The sequence below is a fragment of the Cyprinodon variegatus genome, unplaced genomic scaffold, assembly GCF_000732505.1.
Source record: "Cyprinodon variegatus isolate N-32 unplaced genomic scaffold, C_variegatus-1.0 Scaffold15, whole genome shotgun sequence".
In the NCBI taxonomy this organism is placed as follows: domain Eukaryota; kingdom Metazoa; phylum Chordata; class Actinopteri; order Cyprinodontiformes; family Cyprinodontidae; genus Cyprinodon; species Cyprinodon variegatus.
The window spans coordinates 1876332-1887132 of NW_015150468.1; the positions used below are offsets into that span (position 1 = coordinate 1876332).

At 36.0% G+C, this 10801-nt stretch overlaps 1 protein-coding gene across 1 annotated transcript in view; it reads right to left on the minus strand.

The window, feature by feature from the left end:
* cdh16 (cadherin 16) overlaps nt 1-10801 on the minus strand; it is a 34335-nt gene that overhangs the window by 19175 nt on the left and 4359 nt on the right. The window contains exons 5-8 of the mRNA XM_015384494.1: nt 10417-10575; nt 8597-8793; nt 1318-1443; nt 104-254 (exon numbers count right to left, since the gene is read on the minus strand). Of these exons, the coding sequence (XP_015239980.1) occupies nt 104-254; nt 1318-1443; nt 8597-8793; nt 10417-10575 (633 nt within the window). The remainder of the gene's footprint in view (nt 1-103; nt 255-1317; nt 1444-8596; nt 8794-10416; nt 10576-10801) is intronic.

Consider the following 10801-nt stretch of genomic DNA (forward strand, 5'->3'; position numbering starts at 1 on the left):
TTTTACATAAGTTTTTAACTTATAACACATATCAGCTGATCCAACTCTGATTCATGTTTTAAGTTGATATCCACTTCAAAGACATCTAAAAGCCGTTCGTTACCCCTAGCAGCCAGTTCCTTGACCACGGTATGGTACTGGGCCTGAGGAAATGTGGGTCTGTTATCATTGGCGTCGCCCACCATCACTCTCAGCTCCACAGGCTTTGCGATTTGTCTGCCATCCGGACGCTCAACCACAATACTTATGAGAAACTGGAGGAGAGAACAAAAACATATTGTTTAATCACACAGGCTTCTATTTAGTGTAAAGAGCTTGGAAATTCAATTTGCACCCACACTCACTCAGTTACGACCGATGATTTTTATTGGAATTAGTAAAAGATCAACTTTGCTGCTTAAAAAGGTTAGAAGTATAACCTGTCTAGTTTAAGTTTACATAACAATGTGAGGGGATAGTTTCCAACACAGTCACAGTTTGTATAAGAAAGATCACACCATATCTTCTACCACTAAAATATGGTACTGCAATTCTTTTTTTAATGGGGGTGTTATAGGTTTGTAGTTGCAATAAGTAGCAAAATTATGTTTTTCTCTGACCAACTCATTTTCTAGCTAGCTCATTAGATTGTTTGATTGCAAAGCAGGAGGAGAAGTCATTTTATGTTTTTCTTCTTTTTAATGTAAGGAGAAAAAACAGACAGGAGAAAACAGTGAAGAGTATCTGCAGAAGGAAACAAATATCATATATCTTCACTCTGCTCCCATTCACTTATATGTGCTGTACTTCGATCACATGGGCATCAGAATATGCTGCTCAGTGAGCCATTCAAAGCTCAGAGGAGCTTCATTTAAATGCAAAAGTGAAAAGTGAACAGAAAGTTTTTACTTATAACTATAGCTTACATGAAGATCATTCATCAACTGAACACAATTTAAAATCCTCTGTTTTCCCGTGAAGTCGTTGCTGTAATGCAATCTTTTCGTGCCAGAGGGGATCCTCTGCTGTGATCTTCAGCTGGTGGATTGTTCCCTCCACTAAAATATATTGTAGGAAGAAACATGCACAGTGGTCTGTTTTGCAAGTTTCCATCCATTAGGACTGTTCTACTCTGTTAGGATGCGTCCAAATAAAGGGAGAAAAAGTTTATATGCTTTTAAATCCAAAACCTTTCGTTGAATATATGTGTTGTTGTCAATGATAGAGTTTTTGTTATTTTAAAAGATCCAAATTATTAATCCTTCAATGCTTTCATGGAAGGATTAAAAAGACTTTCAGCAGCAGTGGGAATGTTTTGTTAGTGGCAATACTTCACACCTGGTCTTGTGTCTCTCTGTCCAAAGGCGCATTAAGATAGATGACACCATCTCTACTGATGGTGAAGAGCATCTCTGGAAACTCCCCATCCAAACTGTACTCTGCCTGGCTTCCACTCCATTTGACCTGTCTCAGCAAACACAAACACAAACATATAATTTCAATGAGCAAAGCTGCCTTAATGGTGCCTGTTATAAAATAACAAATGAAAACAATAAACCTTATTGTAATGGTTGTTGCCTGGGTGCAGGGGAATGTAGCAGCAGAGCTTTTGCTGTAATAATGTACTAAGCTTTCCATTTGTTTACATGACATAAGACTGACCAACTAGATCAGAAATAAAAGGGAACAGAGAGTATGGATAAAACTAACGAAGCAGACTAAAGGGGGAATTTCCTGCATTGTAACCGCTGTTACATGACTGCCATTAAAATAGCACCCAACAAGGAGAAGATCCCAGCTGATGCACACCCAGAGCATATGCATCTTCTCAGCTCACTGTCAGCCCCCACCCCCTCCCTGTGTTATGGAAAAAGCCACCTAACTTCAGAGCTTTATATACACATATCCAGTCCACACATCTGGCTGTGTCATGGTGTGCTTCCAGACCTCTGAACTTTACAGAAATTAGATTACTCCTGACTGACTGCTCTATTTTAAGCCACATACAAAAACATGGATGAGGTCATATATTTTGCCTTTGTCTGTATTTGAGTTTGCAGAGCACATTCAGTCTTATTTTTTAGGTTCAGCCTGTACTTTTGTGTAGAAGCATATTACATACACTGAGACAAGGACTTGGTCACTGGCTTTCGGAAAAGAGGACATGGCTTTGCCTAAAGCTTCATAATACAAAAACTGTTCAGATGCTAATCACTTGATTAATGGGGAAAGGATAGTCTGACATAAAGAATGACCCTTTATGGTCCTGTAAAAAAATATTTATGTAGAGATTAAAGAGAAAAAAATAAAAGACACAGATCTCTTGAAATACTAATGGAAATGCTGCAGTGATAAAGCAGTGAGTGAAAAACAGCATTAGGAATCATAAAAACATAGAGAAGATTTGATATAGCCTAAGTATTTTTACAATCAATCCTATGGAAATTACTGTTTTTAGGGGGACATAAAAAGGCCCTTCTATGTCAGACTGTTGCTGTTTTTAACTAAACTAATAAAAAACAATCACAGTGTGTGTTTATATAAAAAGCAGATATAAAGCAGAAACATTTACTTATGTCATGGCTCTGCTTTAATGGAAATATTTTGTCATGGAGTTCTGCCAAATGTTTGAAGAAAATGCAGGAAATGCTGCCAGGAGGGTTTAGAAAGATAGAGCTTGTTTGTCACAAAATAGAAATGCAGACATTTCAGTACCCAATCCCTTTGCTCTTTTACTTTTTGGGAATTTAGGTAGGATTTCAGCCCATTTTCTAAAGAAAAATGTCCTGATGGTATTTTATTGCCAGTGTGAATATTTATTGTTTTTGCTTCATTATACTTAGGCCAGGCAGATATAAAAACTAGAAAAAAATCCCAATCGAACTAGTATTTGACATAAAACGTAATTTTCACAATCTAAAAACCTGACAGTGGATTTTGTTCAAGAAAAGACCTGTTGGAAAAACAACCAATCTAGTTGATTCAACCAAAGTTGGTTAAATTAACCAATATATTGGTCAGAAAATGACCAATACATTGATTTTGGAACAACCAATTGAATAGGTTAACCAAAAAACCCATAGAAAAGTTAAACTGCAGAAACTTGTAGACTGATGGTTTACTAATCTGACTGTTTGGACATAGTCAATAGTCATGTGTAATAGTTACAGACCTTGAGAACAATTACAATGATGTGTACATATACAGCATGCACATCTTGGCTTTAACTATAGTCTTAACATTAGCATTAAATTCCACCAACTGTTTAAGAGGACTGTGGTATTTGATGCGGGTGTTTGCCTTTCAACCATAGGATTGGTGATTCAAGCTTTGGTTTTCACTGATTAATCAATAATCTGATCAAAGGGACCAATTCGTTATGGTTTGCCCCTCTACGAATACAGACTGATTAAAAACACTACCAAATTAGATTGTTTTAACCAAAAGATTGGATGGACACAAAACTACCAACCAGAATAGTCAGAATATCAGCCATTTTTTTTTTGGTTTGTATTGAAAAATCGGTTTTTAGGGTGTACAGCTGGCATTTTGTGTGCCTTTTTAAATACATAAGCCTCAAATCAAATAGAACCTGTCCTGTTTTAGGTCACTTAGGATTTCTAGAGCTGTTTATGCAACACATTTATTATATACTGTGATATTTCATTATAATTTCTGTTTCTTAAACTACCATTTAAATTATGAAGTGCCCAGTCTCCCCTGTGCAAAACCTTGATACAATATGATGCTGCCATTTCTGTACATCATGTTACGTGGAAACACCAAACACGATCTGGGCCTCAAAACATAATCTGTCCAGTCAGTTCATCAGGATTATGATCATACTACAACTACTTCCAGCTGTTTCTCAATTCACAAGAATGCGAGTACAGACTTGTGTTCTCCCAAGTATTTTCCTAAAAAGAACACAGGAAAGTATGGACTCTGGGAAAATGGGAGCACGCAGCATAGATAAGGGTCAGTTGGAACAGATGCGTACTCGTGACATCACCACACACTCGGCTCGTCTAGAGCTGCATTTCACCTCCTGATATTAATAGTCTCTAAATTCTTACTTTTTTTAATTTAGTGGGGAATAATAGTTATCACACTCAGATAAAGACAAATCAAATGAACACTATGCAAAATAAAACAAAAAAAATCGGCATCAGATATCAGCGGTACTTCACACATGGCTATGCTGCAGAGTAAGGTTTGCTCTGGCTGCAGTTAGCCTCAGAGGTTCGCTGATTGGCATGGTCCTTTCAACATCGGTACTTTTTTTAAATTACGCACTAAATTATTAAAGGGGACGTATAGTGTTGCCTAAAAGTATAATGTTCTCGCCTCAAGTTATCTTAAAACATACTTTTATAAAACAACAGCAGCAGAAAAGAAAACTTTTAACTTAATACTCTGAGCTCTATGAGCGCTCCACTGGAAGCTGCTGCTGCCACGGTGCATGCTGGGACAGCTGTCAATCTCAAGAACGGACAAGTCTGCTCTGATGCATGCTGGGTAAAGGGGGGGGGCAAGAACAACATCAGGGGACTTTGTCTGTTCTTGGTGTTGTGTTATTTTGAATAGGAACAGTACTAGGGCTGAGGCTGATGATGTTTCAAGAGTACACGAACACATGAGAACACACAAGTACACATATTGAGAAACGACCACACACTTGGACACTCATAAAAAATGGTGTAGCCCCTATATAGTGCTCTATTGTATATAGGTGGTAGGGCGCACCTTCAGACACAGCCAAAAAGAACCAATTTCAAGTATATTCTCTGAGATTAGAGGAGCCAGTGTACATATTTTAGAACTGGGGATATGTGCTCCACTTTGTTAGTTTTGGTGAGAATGCAGGCAGTAGCATTCTGGACCAACTACAGCTATCTGATCAACTTTTTAGGCAGAGCTATGAGGACAGCATTGCAGTAATGAAATCTACTAAAGATGAACACATTAATTATTTTTTAAGCTGATGAAGGTTCTCAGTCATCCAGGTCATAGTCATTCTGTAAAAATTCAAAAAAATATCCACTGGACTTGGTTTTCAAGGTTTGAAGACGTTTCGCCACCTCTCCAGGAAGCTTTCTCAATTCAGATGTCTGGATCCGCAGTGAGTTTGAGTCTTATATAGACAACGCCTTGTATTGCTTGGAAACATGCAATGGTAACCGATGAACTAACGACCCATTCAGCGGTTACCATTGCATGTTTCCAAGCGATACAAGGCGTTGTCTATATAAGACTCAAACTCACTGCGGATCCAGACATCTGAATTGAGAAAGCTTCCTGGAGAGGTGGCGAAACGTCTTCAAACCTTGAAAACTAAGTCCAGTGGATATTTTTTTGAATTTTTACGGAATTATTTTTTAAGGTCATGTGAGACGTTAGTCCTTTAATCCTGGAGAAGTTCTTTAGGTGATAGAGGGACAACTGTATACTTTATGATCCTTTGAATGTTCAGGTCCGAGTCCATTACTGCACCTCAATTTTGAACCTTATCACTTCAGTTTTGTTTCGATTGAGCTTTGCACATCAATCATTTTATTTCCTCTATTCATTTACCATAAAGGAGCAGATACTCAATGGGAGGAGCCCTCAGATGGTCCCTTAGGGAAGGTCACAAGTTTTTTGTGTCTCTGATGTAAAGTTTTTTATGGAGAGTAAAAAGGCCCTAACATTCATGGAGGATATGAACAAGTCAAGTTTTGTACCAGAAAGGTCGACCCAATGTTCCAGGAGCTCTCCTAAAATGGAGTGATCACCAGAGTTGAAGACTGCACTAAAGTCCAGCCAGCACTGCGGTTCTTCCACGGTCTGCTGGTCATTGTTTTAGGGCCTGTGGAAAACACCTGACAGAATGGACTTGTGTATTACTTGAGTTAGATGATATTTTATGATACACAGTGTTTTTCTTAAAGCACATTGAGGATAAAGGATCAAGACTGCTGGAAAAAGAGATTTCTTGGGGAATTTTCTCAAGATCAGTTCTAGTTGGAGACTATTTTAGTACTGGGCTTGAAATTGATGTACAGAAGTCCCTTCTAAGTTTTAAGTATAAAGTATGAAATAAAGATGTATAGAAATACTCGTATGCCAGAGATAGAGAGTGAAAATAATCTCATTGCAGTCATTCAAGAGAAAAAACTTGTAATAAATGTCAGATTTTGATATTTATACTGAAATTCAAGGACAATTTGATCTTACATAATCATTTTAGGAACATTACAACAGTTTTTCTAATAACTAACTTGTAAAGAGAGAGTAGGAGGACCAAAAGGAAGCACATTTAATAGAGCACACTATGGATGATATCTGTCTGCATAAATAGACATTTTTCACAGCTGTGTGGATGTGTGGACATAGCGGCTCAGTCTAAGCAAAAAAAGTGAGGGAGGTGGGGATTCATAGTGTGTTCCCTTATACAGGACTATCTCTGTATGTGTCATAACAGCAGTTAGTCCCAACACCCACTGACTGAACGATCACACTATGTAGGCGAAATGAGGCTTTCCCGGAGTAAGCGCCATATCAGCCAAACCTCCTTTTCTCTGATTTATATTCAGGATAAAGGAATCCGAAATCAAATTTTTTTTTAATGGATCGGCTATTGACTTAAATAAATATAATAAACTTACTACTTTAAATAAAAGGGTAAAGGGAATATAATTTTTTTTTTTACTCCAACAACAATAGGCATTAAGGACATTTCACAATACAAAAAAAAATATATATTAAAAAGGAAGAATATTTATCGGATTGAATCCACATATAAAAATCACACAAAAAAATAATCAATAGATGTAATTCATTACTGTAAATTTGAATTAACATTTGAAAATGCTACAGAAAATGATTGAATCTGCCTCCACTTGAAAAATCACACATTTTCTGTGGGTGGAGGGGGATGTTAGAGTAGGAGAGAAAGAGAAGCTGAGGGTGAGTGTGGGGGAGGTGGAAGATACACAAAAGGAGGGGGAGGTTTGTCATGTACCTTTTGGTCAAAGAGACTGTGCAGAAATGACACAGTACATTATTGCAGAGTTTAAATCTGCTCTTTACTTCTCTTTTTATTTTCATTTTCTAAATACGGAATGAAAAAATAATCTATCACTACGAAAACAATTATTCCATGTCTTTTAAAACCTCTGAGGGTGGGTGTTATTTATAGGTATACAGTAGATGTAATATGAGTAACTCTGGAAAAAGAGGGAAAAAAATCGTACCAGGATCAGACTCATACTTAGTAAAGCTGAACCCACCAGAGACCACCACACAGAATCTATTTTCTAATTTTAGACTAGTTTTATTGTCTTGAAAAGGCTTTTTCTATTCACTGAATTATCAAGGATCTACCTACTGGTAAACCAGACATATAAAGGGAGGAATTAAATTGTGATTGTTTCATCTAAAAACCACATTTCTAAATAAGAATCTAAGAATCTCCCTATGTTTTAAAAAATGTTATCACCATTGTTCAATCAAAATAATTTTATCTATTTATGATGATATAAGCATTTATTCTCTTTCGTTAATTTGAAAAAACATGCCTTTAGGAAAAAAAAGTAGTATAAAAGATAGTTTGAGGTTAATTATCCCCTTTAATGCAATAGCTCATGCCACATATGAAGCAATAATAACTACTGAGACCTTAAGTGAAAAACATAAATCATAAATTGAGTACATGATTCAGACCAAAGTGCTTTTGTTTCCTAAAACATGTTAAATATTTAAGTATTTAGAGTCTGTTGTATGGTAGGATTAAAATAACACTCCTTGTGTTAACAAGCAAGTATGTGATGGATTATAGAAGTTAAAGTGTTTCAGCCAGGAGGTGGTCAGAGAGGATTTATTGCATTTACACAGCATGAATAATTTAGCATTTGATCACTTAGCAGGTTTTGAGAGATACTAAAAATAGATCTCAGGGAAGGGATACCCTTTCACTCCATTGCGACTATCGATCATCTTTCTTTGATTATAACACAACCCTGCAATAGATAGCATGCTTTCAAGAGTTAGTTGGAGAATAAAACTTTTTATCCATCTTCGTTTTGTTTCTGAATTGGGCCATCACTGAAACGGTTCTGCTAAAACTTTCAAATGCATTTAAGCTGTGGTGCATCAAAATTCTGTTGTGTTTTTTAGCAGGATTCTCAGTGCTGTATAATAAATTTGAGCTAATCCTAACAGGTATCCTCAAGACTCTGATCTCAGACCACTTATATCCCTCCCTAAGTTATCTCATGGAGCATAATATTCATTCCATATTTATACTAAAGACACAGCTTTATGCTTTTGTCACTAGTGACCCTAGTCTGTTAAAGTCACTCAGTTAGAGTGTATTTTATACGAATGAGCAGATGAGGTATAAGAAAAGGTCAGATATTATTCCATTTTATATTATGTCTTAGCTTTTTACTTATTTTAAATTATATTTTTACAGTTTGTTTCTTTTGGATTGAAGCTTCCTTTTCTCTATCATGCTTGTATTTTTGTTTGGAAATTTTTATGTGCCTGTAAACCACTTTTGATGACTAAAAACTGCTATGAAAACTGATAAACAGTTGTTTATCCTCTGCTGCTGACCAGGTTTTTGATGTCTCACCTGTGATATGGGAATGGGGTAAGGACCTGGGAGATTCTCCTGAAGTCGCACAGGGTCAGGCGATGCCCAAGTGTTTCCAGTAACCTCAACAGTAACAATACCAGTGGTGAAGAAAGCATTAGTCCTCCCGGCCATGTCTTTCACCATTACGGAAAGTTTATAGCGGCCACACATTTCTGGGTCCAGGGTAGAGGCTCCTTCGTGGGTCACAGAAAAGAAAGAGGAAGAAAATATGTTATTTTAGAGACAACTAATTTTTAACACTAGTATTGTGACCAAGTGCAGATGAACCAGCCCTACTGTAAAAAAAAAAAAAATGAATCCAAGTCAAAAGTTAACATGTTTAAACTACTATACAATCATATGAAATTAATTTAAACCCTTCAAAAACCACAGGCTCCTTCAGGTTAACACAGGTAATACATTTCACCTGTCCAAGCTTATCAAAGGCATCTGGATGCCATTTTTGTTACATGTGTAAATGGAAGCAAATAGCTGAAGAAACTGGATCACTCCAAGGCAATCATAACCACTTTCATCTGGTGTGAAGATGAAGTAGAAAAATAAGAGGTAATTTTAGTACGCTCTGTAAATCAGCAGCTGTGTGGGCTGAAAGGCACTGTCGTGTGAAAATCTTAACCAGCTCCTGTCAAACCTTAACAAGGAGAAAGGCCAGAGCAGCAGAAACAAAAAAGAGCACATCATAATATATGTAATTCAATTGGACCTTATTATTTAAAGATTTATTTTATTGTGGTGAGTTTATTTATTTTTTTCTTTCCTTCATGGCAAGAAGGTAGATGTACACATTTTGACTTTATTTAAAATTCAAGGAATATTGATTCAACAAATGTGAAAAAAATAATAAAAAAGAGAACCATTATTACGCTGTATTAGATAGGGGCAAAGGAAAAAAAATTAAATATTGCTGAATAAACAATGCTCATGTACTTTATTTGGTGAAATCTTGTTTCAAAATAAAATAACAAAATATTAATAATTTACAGCTGAAAACTGGCAGCAGTAAATATATCAAGATACATTGAAATTACTGTTAAAGTATATTTCACAATGTGTATATCAGAGTGTGTTCTGCTAAGATTTGGAAGAATAGAAATCCAAGTGTTTGATATAAAGAAATCCAAATGATAAAACTGTCAATTCCCCCTGATCTTAATGGTTTTATGGAATATTTACAAATAGCATTGATTCTAAAAAAAAAAAAAAAAGATCATTGCCCCTTCTCTAAATATTATAGGTTTATTTCTGGAAGGTGAAAAAGCATCTGAAGTAACTACAGATTCTGAACTGGATTAATATCTTCCTCTAAGCCTTTAACTTGTATGTTAGATCACTTCCAACCAAGTTATTTAAGGAGGTATTCCTTCTTATTTTCACCTCCATTTTAGATGTGATTAATCTCTCTCTGTTAAAGGTCCAATCTTCCTGTCTCATCTAAAATTCTTGAGAAAATAGTTGCTAAACAAGTGTGTGACCACTTACACCGTAATTAACTTTTTGAAGAGTATCAGTCTGGCTTTAGAGCTCATCCTAGCACTGAAACAGCTCTGGTGAAAGTCACTAATGCTATTCTCATGGCCTCAGATAATGGACTTGTATCTGTACTTGTCCTGTTAGATCTTAGTGCTGCATTTGATACAGTTGATCATAATATTCTTTTAAAAAGATTTTTTTTTTCTCAAATTCTGACTTTTGGGATATCATTATTATTAGTGGTAGTAGTATTGTTGTTATTATCATTAAGTTTCATTATTGTGATTATTATTGTGATGAAGTGTTACATGTGTAGACAAACTGACCCTCTTCAGTGAGGGAAACCTCTCCAGTAATGGAGTCAATGCAGAACATTTGACTGGAGGGAATCCTGGGTGTTTGTTCCATCAGGCTGAACCGCAATTCAGCATGAGCTGTATCACGGTCGTCGCGATCATGCGCCTCTACTTGCATGAATGGAATCCCTAATAGACATAGAGAACTTTAAAAGATTACAGATGGAAACAGATTTGTTTCAGTGTTATTGTACATGAATGTAAATTATATACAGTTATATACTGTATCATATTTTTGTAAATAAAGTAAAGCATTTGTACATATTTACAGGGCATCAAAAACATATGTTTCTTAAAATGTATATTCCCTTTTGCTGCTAATTACAAATACACTTAAGACATTTTCTTTATATAT